Source organism: Neovison vison, chromosome 4 (genome assembly GCF_020171115.1).
Source record: "Neovison vison isolate M4711 chromosome 4, ASM_NN_V1, whole genome shotgun sequence".
Taxonomy (NCBI): Eukaryota; Metazoa; Chordata; class Mammalia; order Carnivora; family Mustelidae; genus Neogale; species Neogale vison.
In genome coordinates, this window is record NC_058094.1 from 138,062,904 (window position 1) to 138,085,957 (window position 23,054).

General features: G+C 41.0%; 1 protein-coding gene across 1 annotated transcript in view; it reads left to right on the forward strand.

Annotated features, from left to right (window-relative positions):
• Positions 1 to 23,054, forward strand: part of LOC122905387 (serine/threonine-protein kinase MRCK alpha-like) — a 50,150-nt gene that overhangs the window by 13,647 nt on the left and 13,449 nt on the right. The window contains exons 4-6 of the mRNA XM_044247004.1: positions 1,390 to 1,526; positions 2,396 to 2,535; positions 22,357 to 22,438. Coding sequence (XP_044102939.1) covers positions 1,390 to 1,526; positions 2,396 to 2,535; positions 22,357 to 22,438 — 359 coding nt within the window. The remainder of the gene's footprint in view (positions 1 to 1,389; positions 1,527 to 2,395; positions 2,536 to 22,356; positions 22,439 to 23,054) is intronic.

Genomic DNA, 23,054 nt, shown 5'->3' on the forward strand with positions numbered 1-23,054 from the left:
GGGGGGGGGTGTAGAAACACAGATGTGTTGCTCATAGGCCAGAAGTCTGGTTCTGGTGAGAGCGGTCTTCAGGGGGGCAGAGCACGGACTTCTGCCTGTGCCCCCACAGGGTGAAGGGGCCTCCCTCATGAGAGCGTTCATCCCAAGCATGAGGGCTCTGCCCGCTGCTCCTCAGCATCTCCCACGGACAGGCCCCACCTCCAAACATCACTGCATTGGGGGGGTACAATGTCAACATATGGATTTTGGGGGGACACATTCAGTCCGTTGCAATATGTCATTAAGCAAACATTCTGTTGTCTCTGAATTGCAGAAGCATGGCAGGAAAGGGATTCCTTTGCTAAAAATCTCTCGGAATCTGTTGCATTTTGGAAAGATTGGAGCCTTGGTCATTGGGAATGTTAGGGGGACTGTGGCACTGTGAGACGGCAGCCTTTGCGGCCTGTGCGTGGCCCCGGAAGCCCTGCGGTGCAGCCTGCAGGCAGGGCCACATCTTTTAAGAACATGCATTTAGGAATATTTTGTTCCCTGTAATACTGCTAGAGCACGATGACCAGATTCAGGAGTTCATGCGGCAGGAAACGGACGCTATCCGTGAGCTGTAGCTGCTTTATCCAACTCACTGAGTCTACTGTAAATACTACTGTCAGGGAGCAAAGTGCTTTTGGAAATATCGGACAGTGGGTCACTGTGCTCTAGGACGAGGAATGAGGGAAACTTCTAGGCAACAGACCCTGTGCTGTGGTGGGTTCCCTTGCCAGCGCTGTCCAGTGCTCACTCCAGGACACGGTGCTGAGCGGGACAACTTTCCTGCCCTCAGCACTGCCACCGTCACACCCCTTTCACCATAAATGCAACCTGGTGCATGAGACAAAACGGGATCTAAAATGGGGAATTCGGGGCTTATAATATCCTCCCAGGGCGGGGTGAGGGGGCAGGCTCTGAGCAGAGTGCTTCAGCGGCTATCAGGGTCAGAAAAAGAGGACAGGATCAGGAAGCCGCCACCACTGCTGCACTCCCCGTGCCCGCTACTTCTGCCAGGATCAGGAAAGGCCCTGCCCTGTCTGCAGCATCAGGACATCCCCCACAGAATAAAGCCTCCGCCCTGCAGCTGGCACCTCACCCCTGTCCAGGCAGGGTCCATGCAGTCCAGCGGGTGGTCGGCAGCTGGCACCGCTCCCAGCCAGGCTGCTCATCTCAGTCTCATAGGAAGTCCTCTTGTCCTCTTGCTGGTGCAACTTCCAGCAGGCCAGCTCCGCTGCAAGGGAGGCTGGGAAGTGCAGCTTTCAGTGTGCTGATGCTCCAAGAGCGGACCGAACTGCAGTGGAGGGTGAGGGAGGGAAACCATTGTGTCTCCTGCTGTCACGTCTCTTTATTCCCTCCAAAAAGCATGTGGGTTCTCATGTCACACAACCTGTGTAGAAAAGGCTCCCAGACCTTGTCCAGTGCCTTCTCAGCAGAAGAAAGGTGCCCTCTGTCTAGACGCACAGGCAGGCATGGGAACAGCCTATGAAGGCCGTGTCTGGGTAAGTGTCGATATTTGGGGTTTAGATGAACTCTTGTTAAGTTTATCAATCACCTCGCACTCTGTGAGCACATTCGGAAAAAAAATTACATACATGTAATATCTATAACGGATTATGCAGTGCAAATTATGTGCGAATGAACATATTTGTTCTATCCTGAGGAGACAGTTTGAGAACAAAATTCAGTTGTCCCCAGTAGGATATTTATTTTTTTTAAAGATTTTATTTATTTATTTGACAGACAGAGATCACAAGTAGGCAGAGAGGCAGGCAGAGAGAGGGGGGAAGCAGGCTCCCTGCTGAGCAGAGCACCCAGTGCAGGGCTCGATCCCAGGACCCTGAGACTATGACCTGAGCTGAAGGCAGAGGCTTTAACCCACTGAGCCACCCAGGTGCTCCGTCAGTAGGGTATTCTTAAATGTCTCAAAGTTTTCTGTTCAAACCTCATCCTGTGATGAATAAATGTTGGAAACTAGTGATGGAACTTTGAATTCCAGTCTGCCATGACAAAAGTTAAGACTAAAAGTAAAATAACTTTTTTGATAAATATTTAAAGTCAAGTTGAATTTGAGGCATGGTGTTACCAAATTTGAATTTAATGTTAACAGAGACAAAGAAATTATTTGAATATATCGCTAGTGTGAACTGAAATGGTGCCAGTCTTATTTTAGAAGAGATGCTCAGTCTTCAAAGGAATTCCCTGTTGTTTTGAAATTTCAATATACAGCTCTGTCCCACATCTTTAACAAGAAAAGTGACAGATTTATAACATGTTTATAATTTTAATTGTGTGTGTAATAATTGGATAGCATGTGATGCTTCAGCTCATACCGTTTTTATTTGTTGATGTGTTTAAATCCAAACTAAAGATCCCAAAGAAGGCAGGGGCAAGGAAGGGATGGCAGAGAGCCCTGGCTGTTGTCTGTGACTTCAAGCTCTTCCTGTACAACATGGATGAAGAAAAAGACTCCAAACCCAACGTTGTTGTGAGTCAAGTGATTGACATGAGGTAAACTTTGAAAGAGAGAATTTTTTAATTAAAAATATGGGAATAAAAATGGCTTCTGATATTTTCTTTAAAAAGTGTTGTCATTAACATTTAACTTTATGTTAAACTTCCTAATTTTCTCCATTGCCATGTAAACTTCAAAACAGAAGATTTTTGCCCAAAGTTTACATCACCAGCCCTAAGGTATGGATCATAATTCAGTGCAGTATTTGTAAGGTTCTTACTCAGAAGTTATCTTCTTAGTGTGTGTGTGTGCGCGCGTGACAAGAAGAGACAGCATCTCAGAACCAGACACTTCCTGTGAGATGGAATTCACACACCATAAATGTCACCATTTTAAAGTGTTCCATTCTCTGGTTTTCCCATGTTCACAAGCTCGTACAACTACCACCACCATCTAATTTTAGAGCATTTTAGTCAGGCCAAAACCAAACCATATTTGCCTTATCTCCATTCTCCCTCACCCCAAGCCCCCGGCAAGGGGTAGCTAGTTCTTCGTGTCTGGATCCGCTGCCCCGGCTATGGCACGTAACTGCAGTCACACGGACAGCCTGCCGCGGGCCTCCTGCATGGAGCATGCTGTCTGCCAGCCTCCTCCATGTCGCCTGTATCCTATTTCATTACTTTTCATGGCTTATGCCCTTCTTTGGGTTGAGGAAATTCCCTTCTATTTCTAGTTTGTTAAGTGTTTTTATCAGGTGTTGGGTTTCGGCAAATTTTGCTGTGACTGTCAAGGGGACCATATGGTCCCTCCTTCATTAGCATGTTGTATTACACCGATTTTTTAGAATACAGAACCTACCGTACATTCCTGGGATAAATCCCACTTGGTTATGGTGTGGGAAAAACAGGAATATCCTTTCTACATGCTGCTGGATTGGATTTGCTGTAATTTATTGAGGATTTTCCCATCTGTATTAATATAGAATATTGGTCTATAGTTTTCTTTCATTAGATTTTTTTGCCTGGCTTTGGTGTTAGATTAATAATGGCCTCAGAATGAGTTGAAAAGTACTCTTTCCCCTCTTATTTTTTTGAAGAGTTTGTGAAGAGTTGGTATTAAATATGTTTGGTAGAATTCACCAACAGAGCCATCTGGTCTTGAACTTCTATTAAAGGGAAGTTTTCTGATTCCTGTCTCAATCTCTACTTGCTATAAATCCACTCAGATTTCCATACCCTCCTGAGTCAGCTTTAATATTTTGTGTCTCCTAGGAAATTTTCTATTCTTTGAGATTTTCTAATTTTTTTGGCACGTGATTGCTCATAATATTACCTTACACTTCTAGTTTCTGAGAGGTCAGTTAGTTATGTGCCCTCTCTCATTTCTGATTTTAGTAATTTGAATCTTTTCTAATTTTTTTCTTGGTTTAGCTAAAGCTTACCAATTTTGTTAATCTTTTTAAAGGACCAACTTTTTTTTTTCTTGGTTTTCTCTTCTTTTTTCTACATTCTGTTTCTTTAATTCCCACACTCCGTTCTTTGTCACTTCCTTCCTTCTGCTAATTCTGGGTTAGTTTGCTCTTCTTTTTCTAGTTTACTAAGGTGGAAAGTTAGGTTATTGAGTTGAGATCCTCAATTATTTCTTTTGTCCCCTTTCATCCTTTCCCTTGCTTAGGGCTCCCACAATGTGTATCTTAGCACTGTTTATGGTGCCCTGCAGGTCTCTGAGGCTCTGTTCCCTTTCCTTCATTGTTCTTTCTTTCCTTTCCTCAGACTGGATCATACTAATTGGCCCGTCTTCAAGGTCAGTGATTTGGTCTTCTGCCTATTCAAAACTGTTTTCGAGCCCCACTAGTGAATTATTCATTTCAATTATTTCACTTTTCAACTTCAGAATTTCTACTTGGTTCCATTTTTACCATTTCAAATTCATTATTGATACTTTCTATTTGGTGAGACATCATTCTTATAATTTTTAAAAAAGGTTTTGTTTATTTATGACAGACACAGCGAAAGAGGGAACACAAGCAGGGGAAGCTGGAGAGGGAGAAGCAGACTCCCTGCTGAGCAGAGAGCCCAAGATGCAGGGCTTGATCGAAGGACCCTGGGATCATAACCTGAGTCAAAGACAGATGCTTAATGACTGAGCCACCCAGGCATCCCACATCCTTATAATTTTCTTTAGTTCTTTAGCCATGGCTTCCTTTAGGTCTTCAAACATATTCAAAATGGATGATTTGAATTTTTTTTTTTTTTTTTTTGCCGCTTCAACATTTTTATTCAGACTTTTTGAGATCAGTGAACGTTCACATGTAAGGAATAATACAAAGAGATCCAATGCATCCTTTACCCAGTTTCCCCTGACAGTTATATCTTGCAAAACATCGCAACTGGATATTGACATTGATATAGTCAAGGTGCAGAACAGTTCCATCACCAAAAGCTCCTCAGGTTACATTCTTATATCCACATCCAGCTCCTTCTTCCCTGATCCCTTGGAACTATTAACCTGTTCTCAATTTCTAGAATATTGTCATTTCAAGAATGTTACATAAATAGAGTTATACAATATTGAACATTTTAACATAGACTGTTTTTCATGTAACATTAATTCCCTGGGAGTTCATCTAAGTTGTGGCATGTTCATTCCTTTCATTGCAGAGTGGTATTCCACAGGATGGGTACAGCAGAGTTTGTTTAACCATTTACCCACTGAAGAACATATGGGTTGTTTCCATTTGGGGGCTATTAAAACTGCTATGAGTTTTTGTGTACAATTTTTGTGTGAATATTTTTCATTCCTCTGAGACAAACACTAGAGTACAACACCGTGTTGTATGGCATATATGCTTAGTTTTTAAGACACTGCCAAACTGTTTTTCAGGGTGGTCATACCGTTTTATATTCCCATATTGAAGATGAGTGATCTAGTTTCCCTGTATCTTTTTTTTTTTCCAATTTATTTATTTTCAGAAAAACAGTATTCATTATTTTTTCACCACACCCAGTGCTCCATGCAAGCTGTGCCCTCTATAATACCCACCACCTGGTACCCCAACCTCCCACCCCCCCGCCACTTCAAACCCCTCAGATTGTTTTTCAGAGTCCATAGTCTCTCATGGTTCATCTCCCCTTCCAATTTACCCAAAAGCACATACCCTCCCCAATGTCCATAACCCTATCCCCCTTCTCCCAATACCCCTCCCCCCAGCAACCCACAGTTTGTTTCGTGAGATTAAGAGTCACTTATGGTTTGTCTCCCTCCCTATCCCATCTTGTTTCATGGATTCTTCTCCTACCCACTTAAGCCCCCATGTTGCATCACCACTTCCTCATATCAGGGAGATCATATGATAGTTGTCTTTCTCCGCTTGACTTATTTCGCTAAGCATGATACGCTCTAGTTCCATCCATGTTGTCGCAAATGGCAAGATTTCGTTTCTTTTGATGGCTGCATAGTATTCCATTGTGTATATATACCACATCTTCTTGATCCATTCATCTGTTGATGGACATCTAGGTTCTTTCCATAGTTTGGCTATTGTGGACATTGCTGCTATAAACATTCGGGTGCACGTGCCCCTTTGGATCACTACGTTTGTATCTTTAGGGTAAATTCCCAGTAGTGCAATTTCTGGGTCATAGGGCAGTTCTATTTTCAACATTTTGAGGAACCTCCATGCTGTTTTCCAGAGCGGTTGCACCAGCTTGCATTCCCACCAACAGTGTAGGAGGGTTCCCCTTTCTCCGCATCCTCGCCAGCATCTGTCATTTCCTGACTTGTTGATTTTAGCCATTCTGACTGGTGTGAGGTGATATCTCATTGTGGTTTTGATTTGTATTTCCCTGATACCGAGTGATATGGAGCACTTTTTCATGTGTCTGTTGGCCATCTGGATGTCTTCTTTGCAGAAACGTCTGTTCATGTCCTCTGCCCATTTCTTGATTGGATTATTTGTTCTTTGGGTGTTGAGTTTGTTAAGTTCTTTATAGATTTTGGACACTAGTCCTTTATCTGATATGTCGTTTGTAAATATCTTCTCCCATTCTGTCAGTTGTCTTTTGGTTTTGTTAACTGTTTCCTTTGCTGTGCAAAAGCTTTTGATTTTGATGAAATCCCAAAAGTTCATTTTTGCCCTTGCTTCCCTTGCCTTTGGCGATGTTCCTAGGAAGATGTTGCTGCGGCTGAGGTCGAAGAGGTTGCTGCCTGTGTTCTCCTCAAGGATTTTGATGGATTCCTTTCTCACATTGAGGTCCTTAATCCATTTTGAATCTATTTTTGTGTGTGGTGTAAGGAAATGGTCCAATTTCATTTTTCTGCACGTGGCTGTCCAATTTCCCCAACACCATTTATTGAAGAGGCTGTCTTTTTTCCATTGGACATTCTTTCCTGCTTTGTCGAAGATTAGTTGACCATAGAGTTGAGGGTCTATTTCTGGGCTCTCTATTCTGTTCCATTGGTCTATGTGTCTGTTTTTGTGCCAGTACCATGCTGTCTTGATGACGACAGCTTTGTAATAAAGCTTGAAGTCCGGAATTGTGATGCCACCAACTTTGGCTTTGTTTTTCAATATCCCTTTGGCTATTCGAGGTCTTTTCTGGTTCCATATAAATTTTAAAATTATTTGTTCCATTTCTTTGAAAAAGATGGATGGTACTTTGATAGGAATTGCATTAAATGTGTAGATTGCTTTAGGTAGCATAGACATTTTCACAATATTTATTCTTCCAATCCAGGAGCATGGAACATTTTTCCATTTCTTTGTGTCTTCCTCAATTTCTTTCATGAGTACTTTATAGTTTTCTGAGTATAGATTCTTAGCCTCTTTGGTTAGGTTTATTCCTAGGTATCTTATGGTTTGGGGTGCAATTGTAAATGGGATTGACTCCTTAATTTCTCTTTCTTCTGTCTTGTTGTTGGTGTAGAGAAATGCAACTGATTTCTGTGCATTGATCTTATATCCTGACACTTTACTGAATTCCTGTATAAGTTCTAGCAGTTTTGGAGTGGAGTCTTTTGGGTTTTCCACATAGAGTATCATATCATCTGCGAAGAGTGATAATTTGACTTCTTCTTTGCCGATTTGGATGCCTTTAATTTCCTTTTGTTGTCTGATTGCTGAGGCTAGGGCTTCTAGTACTATGTTGAATAGCAGTGGTGATAATGGACATCCCTGCCGTGTTCCTGACCTTAGTGGAAAAGCTTTCAGTTTTTCTCCATTGAGAATGATATTTGCGGTGGGTTTTTCATAGATGGCTTTGATGATATTGAGGTATGTGCCCTCTATCCCTACACTTTGAAGGGTTTTGATCAGGAAGGGATGCTGTACTTTGTCAAATGCTTTTTCAGCATCTATTGAGAGTATCATATGGTTCTTGTTCTTTCTTTTATTGATGTGTTGTATCACATTGACTGATTTGCGGATGTTGAACCAACCTTGCAGCCCTGGGATAAATCCCACTTGGTCGTGGTGAATAATCCTTTTAATGTACTGTTGAATCCTATTGGCTAGTATTTTGGTGAGAATTTTTGCATCTGTGTTCATCAAGGATATTGGTCTATAGCTCTCTTTTTTGATGGGATCCTTGTCTGGTTTTGGGATCAAGGTGATGCTGGCCTCATAAAATGAGTTTGGGAGTTTTCCTTCCATTTCTATTTTTTGGAACAGTTTCAGGAGAATAGGAATTAGTTCTTCTTTAAATGTTTGGTAGAATTCCCCCGGGAAGCCATCTGGCCCTGGGCTTTTGTTTGTTTGGAGATTTTTAATGACTGTTTCAATCTCCTTACTGGTTATGGGTCTGTTCAGGCTTTCTATTTCTTCCTGGTTCAATTTTGGTAGTTTATATGTTTCTAGGAATGCATCCATTTCTTCCAGATTGTCAAATTTGTTGGCGTAGAGTTGCTCATAGTATGTTCTTATAATAGTTTGTATTTCTTTGGTGTTAGTTGTGATCTCTCCTCTTTCATTCATGATTTTATTTATTTGGGTCCTTTCTCTTTTCTTTTTGATAAGTCTTGCCAAGGGTTTATCAATTTTATTAATTCTTTCAAAGAACCAGCTCCTAGTTTGGTTGATTTGTTCTATTGTTTTTTTGGTTTCTATTTCATTGATTTCTGCTCTGATCTTTATGATTTCTCTTCTCCTGCTGGGCTTAGGGTTTCTTTCTTGTTCTTTCTCCAGCTCCTTTAGGTGTAGGGTTAGGTTGTGTACCTGAGACCTTTCTTGTTTCTTGAGAAAAGCTTGTACCGCTATATATTTTCCTCTCAGGACTGCCTTTGTTGTGTCCCACAGATTTTGAACCGTTGTATTTTCATTATCATTTGTTTCCATGATTTTTTTCAATTCTTCTTTAATTTCCCGGTTGACCCATTCATTCTTTAGAAGGATGCTGTTTAGTCTCCATGTATTTGTGTTCTTTCCAAACTTCCTCTTGTGGTTGAGTTCTAGCTTCAGAGCATTGTGGTCTGAAAATATGCAGGGAATGATCCCAATCTTTTGATACTGGTTGAGTCCTGATTTAGGACCGAGGATGTGATCTATTCTGGAGAATGTTCCATGTGCACTAGAGAAGAATGTGTATTCTGTTGCTTTGGGATGAAATGTTCTGAATATATCTGTGATGTCCATCTCATCCAGTGTATCATTTAAGGCCTTTATTTCCCTGTTGATCTTTTGCTTGGATGATCTGTCCATTTCAGTGAGGGGAGTGTTAAAGTCCCCTACTATTATTGTATTATTGTTGATGTGTTTCTTTGATTTTGTTATTAATTGGTTTATATAGTTTGCTGCGCCCACATTGGGGGCATAGATATTTAAAATTGTTAGATCTTCTTGTTGGACAGACCCTTTGAGTATGATATAGTGTCCTTCCTCATTTCTTATTATAGTCTTTGGCTTAAAATCTAATTGATCTGATATAAGGATTGCCACTCCTGCTTTTTCTGATGTCCATTAGCATGGTAAATTCTTTTCCACACCCTAACTTTAAGTCTGGAGGTGTCTTCGGGTTTAAAATGAGTTTCTTGGAGGCAACATATAGATGGGTTTTGTTTTTTTATCCATTCTGATACCCTGTGTCTTTTGATTGGGGCATTTAGCCCATTAACATTCAGGGTAACTATTGAGAGATATGATTTTAGTGCCATTGTATTGCCTGTAAGGTGACTGTTACTGTATATTGTCTCTGTTCCTTTCTGATCTACCACTTGTAGGCTCTCTCTTTGCTTAGAGGACCCCTTTCAGTATTTCCTGTAGAGCTGGTTTGGTGTTTGCAAATTCTTTCAGTTTTTGTTTGTCCTGGAAGCTTTTAATCTCTCCTTCTATTTTCAATGATAGCCTAGCTGGATATAGTATTCTTGGCTGCATGTTTTTCTCGTTTAGTGCTCTGAAAATGTCACGCCAGCTCTTTCTGGCCTGCCAGGTCTCTGTGGATAAGTCAGCTGCCAATCTAATACTTTTACCATTGTATGTTACAGACTTCTTTTCCCGGGCTGCTTTCAGGATTTTCTCTTTGTCACTAAGGCTTGTAAATTTTACTATTAGGTGACGGGGTGTGGACCTATTCTTATTGATTTTGAGGGGCGTTCTCTGAACCTCCTGAATTTTGATGCTCGTTCCCTTTGCCATATTGGGGAAATTCTCCCCAATAATTCTCTCCAGTATACCTTCTGCTCCCCTCTCTCTTTCTTCTTCTTCTGGAATCCCAATTATTCTAATGTTTTTTCGTCTTATGGTGTCACTTATCTCTCGAATTCTCCCCTCATGGTCCAGTAGCTGTTTGTCCCTCTTTTGCTCAGCTTCTTTATTCTCTGTCATTTGGTCTTCTATATCGCTAATTCTTTCTTCTGCCTCATTTATCCTAGCAGTGAGAGCCTCCATTTTTGATTGAACTTCATTAATAGCCTTTTTGATTTCAACTTGGTTAGATTTTAGTTCTTTTATTTCTCCAGAAAGGGCTTTTATATCTCTGGAGAGGGTTTCTCTAATATCTTCCATGCCTTTTTCAAGCCCGGCTATAACCTTGAGAATTGTCATTTTTAACTCTAGATCTGACATATTACCAATGTCAGTGTTGATTAGGTCCCTAGCCTTCGGTACTGCCTCTTGTTCTTTTTTTTGTTGTGAATTTTTCCGCCTTGTCATTTTGTCCAGCTAAGAGTATATGAAGGAGCAAGTAAAATACTAAAAGGGTGGCAACAATCCCAGGAAAATATGCTTTAACCAAATCAGAAGAGATCCCAAATCATGCGGGGGGATTTCTCCCCCCTCACGATTGGGTGAGGGATCTCCTCTGATTGGGATCTCCTTTGATTGGGATCTCCCAATCTCTTCTGATTGGGATCTCCCAATCTCTTCTGATTGGGATCTCTTCTGATTTGGGGATAAAAAGAGGTTCAAAAAGAAAGAAAGAAAAAAAGAAAAAAAGAATTAAAAAAAAGAGATTGAATTAAAAATTCAATCAAGAATTTAAAAAAGAATTAAGAAAAAAAAAGATTGAAGAGATTAGGATCTCTTCTGATTTGGGGATAAAAAGAGGTTCAAAAAGAAAGAAAGAAAAAAAAAGAAAAAAAAAGAATTAAAAAAAGAAAATGAATAAAGAAAAGTATAAAAAAGCAAAATATATATATATTAGATAATCTAGTTAAAAAATGTTAAAAAAGAAAAGGGTAAAATTATAAAAAATTTTAGCAGAAGAGGAGAAAAAAAATGAAAAAGAAAAAAAAATAAATTAACTGCAAGACTAAAAAATCACCGGCAGAAAGCCATGAGTTCCGTGGTTTGTTTTCTCCTCCTCTGGAATTCTGCTGCTCTCTCCTTGGTATTGAAACTGCACTCCTTGGTAGGTGAACTTGGTCTTGCCTGGATTTCTTGTTGATCTTCTGGGGGAGGGGCCTGGTGTAGTGATTCTCAAGTGTCTTTGCCCCAGGCGGAATTACACCGCCCTTACCAGGGGCCGGGCTGAGTGATCTGCTCGGCTTTGCTTTCAGGAGCTTTTGTTCCCTGAGCGCTTTCCGTAGAGTTCCAGAGGACGGGAATACAAATGGCGGCCTCCTGGTCTCCGGCCCGGAGGAGCCGAGAGCCCAGGGCCCCGCTTCCCTGTGCGCCCTCAGCGAACTGCTCCTGGTAACTCGCGTCTGCCTAACCTCCGGCCGCGCTCCGAGCTCACCGAGCTTGCGACCGGTTCAAGGCAACTCCGAGCTGCGAGCTTACTGTCGGCTCTGTCTCTGCAGCCGGCTTTCCCGTTCCAATATCCACAAGCTTTGCGATACTCAGACACCCCCGATCCTTCTGTGACCCCGCGGGACCTGAGGTCACGCCGACCCCGTGTGGGCTTCGCCCCGGTTTAGCCTCCGGAGCGATGTCCCTCAGCGGAACAGACTTTTAAAAGTCCTGATTTTGTGCTCCGTTGCTCCGCCGCTTGCCGGGAGCCGGCCCCTCCCCCTGGGGTCTATCTTCCCGTCGCTTTGGATTCACTTCTCCGCTAGTTCTACCTTTCAGAAAGTGGTTGTTTTTCTGTTTCTAGAATTGCTGTTCTTCTTCTCTTCGATCTGCCGATGGATTTGCAGGTGTTTGCAATCTTTAGATAAGCTCTCTAGCTGATCTCCTGCTAGCTGAGGTAGTCTCAGCCTGCTACTTCTCCGCCATCTTGACTCCTTCCCTCGATTTGAATCTTTATTCAATAAATTCAACATCTGGGTTTCCTGGGGAACAGTTTCTACTGGCTATGTTTTTCCTGTGTATTTTTCATACTTTTGTGTTTCTTTCCATGTCTTACAAATTTTTCTTAAAAAGTGGACATTTTGGGGTGGCTGGGTGGCTCAGTGGGTTAAGCCTCTGCCTTCAGCTCAGGTCATGGTCTCAGGGTCCTGGGATCGAGCCCCCCATTAGGCTCTCTGCTCAGCGGGGACCCTGCTTTCCCCTCCCCCTGTCTGCCTTTCTGCCTGCTTGTGTACTCTGTCTGTCAAATAAATAAATGAAATCTTAAAAACAACAACAACAACAAAAAATCCTAGACATTTCAAATAATGAAACTGGCAGCTCCGGTAATCAAATCCTACCACCTCTCCAGGATTTGTCGATGTTGTTACTTGTAATTGTTGTTTGTTTCTTTGGTGACTTTTCTGAACTCATCTGTAAAGTCTTTACTATTGGTCCTATGAGGTCACTGAAGTGTCTACTTTGTTAGCTTAGTGGCCAGCTAATGATCGTACAGAGGTTTTTTAAAAGCATCTGGACGGGGTATATCTCCCAGTCTTTGCTGAAGGACTTGTGTGCAAATTGGGGCGCTCCTTAAGCACTCAGCCAGGCAGCTGACAACATTGTCTTAGCCTTACTTTCTACCTGTACAAATCCTCAAGAACAAGGGAAGAAGAAATAGCTGTAAACTTCCCCAATTTAATGTAAAACATTAATCTACACATCCAAGTCATCAAGAAGGGAGCATTTAGGGCCTTCTCAGGTCTTTCCTGAGAATAGCACAGCCCCAGGAATGTTCACAGGCCTGCACATGTGCATCGACTTCTCGATTCCTAGCAGCATGCTCGAGCTGCTCAAAGGCCCTATGGACATCTCACGTCCTATCTTATCTTTTCAACATTTTTTACTTACTTCTTTTTTTTCCCTAGTTGTTAAACATGGCTGAGGCAGCTGTGTAGCTGAGATGCTTCTAGGCCATTGTTTTCTATAAGTGCCCCTGTGGATAGTGCTCGCTTCGGCAGCACATATACTAAGTGCCCCTGTGGATAGATTTTTCAAACTTGGGAGTTCTGAGTTAAGTCCAATATGGCAGTTCCTTTCCCGCACCTCCTCCTCTTTTCTGCTCCCCAGCGGCCCCTGGCTTCTAGGATGCACTGTAAACGCAGGCTGCCATTTTCAAGGCTGTTGAGGAGTTAGAAAATGGAGCATGCAACTAGGGCAAGTTAGATCAGCACAGAGCTCATGATTCCTACCAAGATTTAGCTGTTTCTCTTGAATAAATCCTCCTTGGATTGCCAAACTTTGGTTAGTTTGTACAGTTCTGAAAAAGTTGATTTTGCTGAATTTTACCGTTTTTTTCCCCTCTTTTTTTTTCTTTATGAAGGAGAGAATCCTCAGAGGTCCTTACTCTGCCATTTTTGCAGATCTCTCTCTAAGTGTTTACTATTAAGTAACAATGAATCAGTGAACTTGGAGCAAGTGTATCTTACTGAAAGAATTGCAGTAATATGTTCTCTCCTCCCCCCTGCCTGTTCCGAATCTTTTAAGCCCCTTTATACATTCCTCCTGGTGTATCTGGGCATCTTGCCTTGGTCTTTTACTCCTCCCCCTTCTGTACACACCCAGTGTGATCCCGTCATTCCCCATCATTTCCCATGGCTCCAGGTGTCCCCTGCACCATGACGACATGCCCTGCCTAAACGTTCTATCACAGATTTTTCGGGTCTCCATGTCTCCATGTCTCTATGTTGTATTTTGATACGTTGCCCAAAAACTCTCTTTTATATTCTCCATACTAGTGAATGTCACCCTTGTCAGAAATGTGATGGTACCCTGAGCAACTGGCACAAGAAACCAGGTGATCTTGAAGGGGACTCTGAAAGATTAGTCTGGCAGTAGACATTTTTTTATGCGAGAGAGAGGGAGAGAGGGAGTGAGGGAGCGCATTTGGTGGTGGGGACAGGAAATGAAAGCAATGCTGCAGTTGAGTCCCGCAGGCAATCATCCTCTCTTTAGCCTGAATGAGTGTCTGCACTAATGCGATGGCTCTGGGAATTACAGAAGAAGAGATGGTACAAGAAACCCTGCCCAAGGTGATCGCACAGAGAAAGGAAAATGAAGAAAAGGGTACAAGAGTAGATGTACTGAGGTTTTAAGTCGTGAAGACTAAGAAAGCGGAACAGCAGTAAGTTGTAAGGGAGAATCATCATACCAGGAGAAGATGTAAGTGTGTTTTAGATGTTGAAGGAGCAGAAAATCAGCAAGTGAGCTGGATTGCACAGACTTCTACTTTCAACCAAAATGCAGTAACAGGGGCTCAGGGTGCAGGACTGGCTCAGGCAGAAGAGCATGGAACTCGCTCTCAGGTTGTGAGTTTGAGCCCTATATTGGGTGTAAAGATTATTAGAAATAACTTAAAATAAAAAAAAACATGGAGTAACAGGGACCATATTTAACCTTCCCTCTGAAACAACCACAAAACCGATTTAAGGTGCTGGACACCACATAATAAAAGGCAGTGATCCCTAACAGGTGGAAATAAGTGAGGTGATCTGTGCATTCTCCTCAGGCTACTGCCTCGTGAGAGTTTTGGGGACGTGATGCAGGAAGTGGAATTCCAGGCAGAGCCAGGTAGACTCCTAGAGTTGAAGACATGGCGCCGAGTCAGAGAGAGACCTCCCCGGGGATCTGGAGGAGACCTCATTCGAGGAGTCACCAGATGACCGGTCAGCGTGTGTATGTGAGGAAACCACCAGAGGCCAGTGAGAGAACCACCTGAATGGCTGGAGAGAAGAGTGTCTGTGCCAACCAGCCAAATGCAAACCTTGAGATAACTGAGTAACTCCGTATCTGTTACATAGTGGAATTTTAATAAAACATGATCCCACAAAGAAAATTCCAAGTCCAGATAGTTTCACCGAGGTATTTTTTTCCCCTAACGATTGACTGTCTAAGGAACATGCAATACCAATTCTACATCAGATTTTCCAGGAAATGAGGAGCAGGTTCCTAACTTATTCTACGGGGCCTGCATCACCTTGATACTGAAGCCAAAGACATTGCAAGAAAAGTACAAACCCTTCCTTCTTCTCAAACTGTTCCAAAAAATACAAGAGAAAGGAAAACTTCCAAATTCATTCTATGAGGCTAGTACCACCCTGATACCAAAACCAGATAAAGACACCACAAAAAAAGAGAATTACAGGCCAATATCTCTCATGAACATAGATGCAAAATTCTTCAACAAAGTATTAGCAAACCAAATCCAATAATACATTAAAAAATCATATAGTACACATCAAGTAGGATTTATTTCTGGGACACAACTGTGGTTCAGTATTCACAAAGCAATCAACATGATATGTCACATCACTAACAGAAAGGGTAAAAACCATATGATCATTTCAATAGGTGCAGAAAATGCACCTGACAAAGTACTATGTCCATTCATGATAAAAAGCACTCTGTAAAATACGTCTGGAGGGAACATAACACAACATAGTAAAAGCCTTATATGGAGAACTCATGACCAACATCACACTCAATGGTGAAAAACAGAGAGCTTCTCCCCTAAGGCCCGGAGCAAGACGAGGACGTCCACTCTCACCACTGTTACTCCGCGCAGCACTGCAAGTCCCAGCCACAGCGATGAGATGGCATAAAGACGTAGACACTATCCAAGATGGTAAGGAAGAAGTGAAACCCTCACTATCTGCACAAGACATGATGCTATGTATAGAAAGCTCTAAAGATTCCACCAAAAAGCTGGTTGAGTTAAAAAAAAAAATGAATCCGGTAAAGTCACAGGATACAAAATCAATGTACAGAAATCTGTTGCATTCCTATACACTAATAATGAAGCAGTAGAAAGTGAAATTAAAAAAAATAACTCCATTTATGGGGCACCTGGGTGGCTCAGTGGGTTAAAGCCTCTGCCTTCAGCTCAGGTCATGATCCCAGGGGCCTGGGCTCTCTGCTCAGCAGGGACCCTGCTTCCTCCTCTCTGTCTGCCTGCCTCTCTGCCTACTTGTGATCTCTGTCTGTCCAATAAATAAATAAAATCTTAAAAAAAATAACCCCATTTACAATTACACCAAAGACAAGAAAATATCTAGGAACAAGCTTATTCAAAGAAATAAAAGACCTGTACCCTTAGAAAACACTGATGAAAGAAATTCAAGACAATGCAAAGAAATGGAAGACACTCCATGCTTTTGGACTGAAGAACAAATATTGTTAAAATGCCTATACTACCCAAAGCAATCTAGATTTAATGCAATACCTATCAAAATGCCAACAGCTTTCTTCATAGAACCAGAACAATATTACAATTTGTATGGAACCACAAAAGACCTCAAATAGCCAAAGCAATCTTGAAAAAGAAAAAAATTGGAAGTATCACAATTTCAGAATTTAAGTTATACTACAAGATATTAGTAATTAAAACAGTATGGTACTGGCATAAAAATAGGCACACAGTAGTGCAATTGCAGGGTCATAGGGAAGCTCTATTTTTAATTTCTTGAGGAATCTCCACACTGTTTTCCAAAGTGGCTGCACCAACTTGCATTCCCACCAACAGTGTAAGAGGGTTCCCCTTTCTCCACATCCTCTCCAACACATGTTGTTTCCTGTTTTGCTAATTTTGGCCATTCTAACTGGTGTAAGGTGGTATTTCAATGTGGTTTTAATTTGAATCTCCCTGATGGCTAGTGATGATGAACATTTTTTCATGTGTCTGATAGCCATTTGTATGTCTTCATTGGAGAAGTGTCTGTTCATATCTTCTGCCCATTTTTTAAATATAGTTGTCTGTTTTGTGTGTGTTGAGTTTGAGGAGTACTTTATAGATCCCTGATATCAACCTTTTGTCTGTACTGTCATTTGCAAATATCTTCTCCCATTCCATGGGTTGCCTCTTTGTTTTTTTGACTGTTTCCTTTGCTGTGCAGAAGCTTTTGATCTTGATGAAGTCCCAAAATTTCATTTTCTCTTTTGTTTCCTTACCCTGAAATTGCACTACTGGGTATTTACCCCATAGATACAGATGTAGTGAAAAGAAGGGCCATCTGTACCCCAATGTTTATAGCAGCAATGGCCACATCACCAAACTGTGGAAAGAACCAAGATGCCCTTCAATGGATGAATGGATAAGGAAGACGTGGTCCATATACATTATGGAGAATTATGCCTCCATCAGAAAGGATGAATACCCAACTTTTGTAGCAACATGGACGGGACTGGAGGAGATTATGCTGAGTGAAATAAGTCAAGCAGAGAGAGTCAAGTATCATATGGTTTCACTTATTTGTGGAGCATAACAATTAGCATGGAGGACAAGGGGAGATGGAGAGGAGAAGGGAATTGAGGGAAATTGGAAGGGGAGGTGAACCATGAGAGACTATGGACACTGAAAAACAATCTGAGGGTTTTGAAGGGGCGAGGGGTGGGAGGTTGGGGGAACCAGGTGGTGGATATTAGAGAGGGCATGGATTGCATGGAGTACTGGGTGTGGTGCAAAAACAATGAATACTGTTATGCTGAAAAGAAATAAAAAATTAAAAAAAAGAAATGAAAAATAATGTTAACAATAAGACAATATTTCAAGAATTATAGAAATATTCACAAACAAATACTAGTATACCAATTAGATCTTTAAAAACCTTTGCAAGAACTCTATTAAGTAGGTATTGTATATTCTCATTTTATATTTGAAAAAAACTGACCTTCAGAGAGACTAAGTGAACTTGCTAGAAGTCCCAAAACTGGTACATGGAGCTGGGATTAAAACTGACACCTCTTAAAAAAAAATAGGCACACAGATCAATGGAACAGAAAACCCAGAAATAAACCCATAATTATATGGCCAATTAAACTCTGACAAGGTAGGAAAGAATATACAACAGGAAAAAGACTGTTCAAAAAATGGGGTTGGGAAAAGTGAATGAAAGTGAGCCGCTTTCTTTCACCATATGCAAAAGTAAAATCAAGATGGATGTAAGACCTCAACATGAGACCAGAAGCCATAAAAATCCTCAAGGAGAGCATAGGCAATTATTTCTCTGATGTCAGCTGAAGTAACTCTTTTTTAGCTATGTCTCCTGAGGCAAGGGAAGTAAAAGCAAAAACAGTTACAGAAATTGTTTCTGCATTGCAAGAGCAACAGTCAACAAAACTGAAAGGCAATCTGCTGAACAGAAGATACCTGCATATGGCACATGTAATAAAGGATTAGTATCCAAAACATATAAATAACTAATACAATTCAACCCCTCAAAATCAAATAATCCAATTTAAAAATGGGCAGAAGACATGAACAGCCATTTCTCCAAAGACACATCCGGGTAGCCAACAGACACATGAAAAGATGCTCAACATCACCCATAAAGGAAAATGCAAATCAAAAGATCCCACCTCACACTGGTCAGAATGGCTAAAATAAAAAACACAAGAAACCACAAATGTTGTTAAGGATGTGGAGAAAAAGGACCCATCTTACACTGTTGGTGGGAATGCAAATTGGTACAGTCACTGTGGAAAAGAGCATAAAGTTTCCTCAAAAAGTTAAAAATAGAATTATCCTATAATCCAGTAGTTGCACTACTGGGTATTTACCCCAAAACACTTATTCAAAGGGATACACGCATGCCTATGTTTACTGCCACATTATTTACAATAGCTCAACTATGAAAGCGGCCCAAAGAGACGAATGGATAAGGAAGATGTGGTGTGCACACACGCACACTGCTCAGCTATAAAAAAGAATGAATTCTTTCCATTTGCCATTAGAGCTCAAAATCAGTCAGAGAAAGACAAATCCATATGATCTCACTTATATGTGGAATTTAAGAAACTAATAAGCAAAGGGAAAGAGAGAGAGAGAGAATGAAATCAAGATCAAGACCCTAACTACTGAGAACTGACGGTTACCAGAGGGGAGGAGGGTGGGAGGATGGGGGAAATGGGGGATGGGGATTTGAGAGTACACTGACATGATGAAATAAAATAAAATAAAATATTAAAAAAACATAAACCAATATTCTTTGATTGTAAACTTAGGTGCAAGAAGTCTTTACAAAATGTTAGTAAATCGAATCCAGTGTTCCATAAAAATTACACTGCATCATGAACAAGCGTGGTGTATCTGAGGAAGGTTGGATTATGTTCCAAAATCAATTTACTACTTTAACTAATGAAAAAGGATCATGTCAACAGATACAGTAAATGTGTTGGACAAAATCACACTTATTCTTGATGAACTCTTAACAAGGGAGTTTCCTCATCCTGCTAAGAGTATCTATGCAAATCTTGTTAATATCATAATTAGTGGCAAAAGACTCAGTGCTTTCTCTCTAAGAGCAGAAGCACGACAACGATGTTTACTCTCATCACCCTGAATTCTTTAACATTGTACTAGAAATCCCAGCCAGGGAAGAAAAAGAAATAAAACACATCCAGGTTGGAAAAAAGGAGGCAAAGTTATTCACTGACAAAATGAACATCTATGAAGAAAATCCAAACCCATCTATAGAAAAGCTCTTAGAACTAATATACGAATTTAGCCAGTTGGCAGGATGCATGATCAATATATAAAAATGGATGCACTTCTTTGTACAAGGACAAGTAATAAGAAACTGAAATTAAATAAGCAAGAGCATTTGCAATAGCACCAAAACATATTAAAAGTTAGTAATCAATCTGACAAAAGATGTGTAAGACTTGTACACTGAAACAATAAAATATTGATTAAAAAATTAACGAAGACCTAAATAAATGGAGAATGACTGTGTTCATGCACTGGAAAGGTCAGTATTTTAAAAATGTGAGCGTTCCCAAAGTTGATCTATATTTTCAACACAATCTTAATCAAAATCCCAGGAGGCATTTTCACTTTTGGTAGAAATTGACAAAGTTAATTTTAAAATTCATAGGGAAATGCCAAGAGGTAGAAGAGATGAAACAATTTTGAAAAGAAGAACAAATCTAGAAATACATACACAAATACATACATATATAAAACATTTGAAACATACATACAAAATGTATTTGCAAATATATGAGATATACTTACATATGTGTACACAATAGGTTTGTTTGTATATTTCTGATTTTCTATCCTATGAATAAACAGCTAATCCTGACACAATACAGGTGGGAATTGTGCAGTCTACTTACACACAAATTTTTTTTTTGATAAATAGAAGAGTCCAGCATACTGTATTATAAATGATTTGCTTTTCCTTATGATTTTAATAACATTTTCTTTTCTCTATCTTATTATAAGAATATAGTATGTAACATTTATAAAATACAGAATATGTGTTAATCTACTTGTTTCTGCTATCAGTAAGACTTCCAATCAACAGTAGGCTACTAGCAATGAAGTTTCAGGGGAGTTAAAATTTACACAGGGATTTCTGACTGTACAGGGATGCTCAGTGCTCCTAACCCCCACATTGTTCACAGATCAACTATATAAAATATTTTCTAACAGTTGCCAAGTCTATCAACAAATGGTACTGGAATTTTAGATATTTATGCAAAAAAACCCCACTTTGATCCATACTTTTTACCATATACAAAAATTAACTGAAAATAGATCACAGAACCAAATGGAGAACGTATAACTATAAAGTACCCAGAAAGAGACATAGGGGAAAACCTTTCTGATCTTGGATAAGACAAAGAATTTTTAGATATAACACCAAAGCACAACATGTATGAGAAAAAAATTGATAAACTGGATGATAACCAAATTTAAGACTTCGGCTCCTAGAAGTCCGCTGTTGTGAGAAGCAATGAACTGCGGCGTGGGGGTGATCAAACTCCTGACAAGGACGCATGTCCACAATGTACAAACAATTCTTAAAACTCAATATAAGAGAGTAAATAGCTCAACTTTCAAAAAATGGGCAAAAATTTGAAAAGATACTTTAACAAGGAAGACACACATATGGCAAGTAAGCATGTGAAAAATACTCAACATCCTTAATTATTAGGAAAATTTAAATAAAACCACCATGTGATGCCATCACACATCCATAAGAAAGGCTAAAATTGAAAACCCTGAGCATTTCCAGTGCTGGGAAGATGTGGGGACCTGGAACATTCTTGCCCTGCTTTGTAAATCGAGTAACCGCTTTGGAAAAACATTTGGCAGCTCGTCGTGAAGTTAAATGCACGCCTACTACAGCATCCCGTCTCTCTGGAGAGGCTGGAATACCTGGAAATACTCCCGGGAATTTTTTCCCCAAGAGAAATCACATGTGCCTGGATAGTCACAGCTGCTGTACTTACAAAAGCCCCACACTTGAAAGCCCCCCGACACCAGCACTGGGAGAGCGGGTAAATTGTAGCCTGGCCACACCACGGAATACTGCTCACCAGAGAAGGAAACGCAGATGCATCCGTGCAACAACATGAGCGACAGCCACGCGAAAACTACATATTGTGTGTCTCCATTTATAGAAAATTCAAACTACAGTGGCAGGAGGCAGATCAGAGGCTGACTGGGGAGGGATTACAAAGCAGTCCCAGGAACCTTCTTCGGGTGACAGACGGGCATGCTCGTCACTTTGTGGTGATGGCGTCACAGGTGTACACATACACCAAACTTTCCTAACTGTCCGCTTGAACACACATGCAGTTCCAGGCCAGGTACCCCTCGGTAACAGGTAAAAAACCTACCCAATCATCTCATCTGAGGGCACAAGGCCCTTACTCTAGGCCTTTGGAGCCAGTAGGTGCTCCCATTCCAGTCCTTGAGGACTGTCTGAATTGGGGTCAGCCTGAGTTTCCTGAGGTTTTCTTTTCTTTTTTCTAAAGATTTGTTTATTTGAGAGAGACAGAGAGAGAGAGAGAGAGAGCGTGAGTGGGAGGAAGACAGAGGAGAGAAGAGGCAGACTCCCTGCTGAGAGGGGAGCCTGCTGTGGGGCTTGATCTCACAAGCCTGAGATCACAACCTAAACCAAACCCAAAAGAGAGCACTCAACCATCTGAACCCTCTACTTGGATTTTCCAGTACGCTCTGGCCAAGCACTGCTGATGTGACAATCTGATTGCGATCAGTTACTGCTGGAAAGAAAGTAAAAAATCAACAAAATTAAAATGGATGATTATGTTTATATATTCTTACTTTCAGGTGATTCCACTCACTTTCAGTGTCTTGATTTTCCTTCAGGGATGGAGCATTTTCTGTCAGCTCTGTCTGGCTCTCCAATTTTATTCTTGTGAGGAGAAAGGAAATGCCCTGTGTGTTTACAGTAAGCGCGCCTGCTGCCCTGGGTCTGAGGGGGGGGCGGTGCCCCTTGTTTCAGCCTGTGTGCTGCAGAAGGTCCCGGGAGGCTGAGATTTCAGATGTGCTGGGGGATCATGTCCCCCTTCCTACCTCCCACTTGCCACAGTGAATCTATTCCCCTATTTCTATTTGGGGATAACAGAAAGGGCTTTTTACAGGAGCCACAGGGTTTCACCCCACAGTTAAATCTGAGCCTGAAAATGCAGATGTTCCTGAGGCGGCCCATTCACTCTACAGTATTAGCCAACAGGACAGGTGTCAGGTCTGTAGCAGAAACAGAGGCTGACTAAGCAGAGCGGTATTGAGAGTACGAATGAAGAGGGGGAACAGTGACAGAGAAAGAGAGATGACCTCCTTCAAGGTCATCATGACCAGTGGTTCGTCGTGGACCTGCAGCCGCTGAGTGTGCGGCTTCCCAAACTAGAAACTAGAAGCACTTTGTAAAATTGTTTCCTTTGAGGCAACCTTTTGAAGTCCATTCAAATTCAAACCAAGAGTACAAAATAAAAAATCAAGCAAGAATGTCCTTTTGCAATCTCTCTTTTTAAAAAAGATTGATTTTAGAGGGAGAGAGAGAAAGT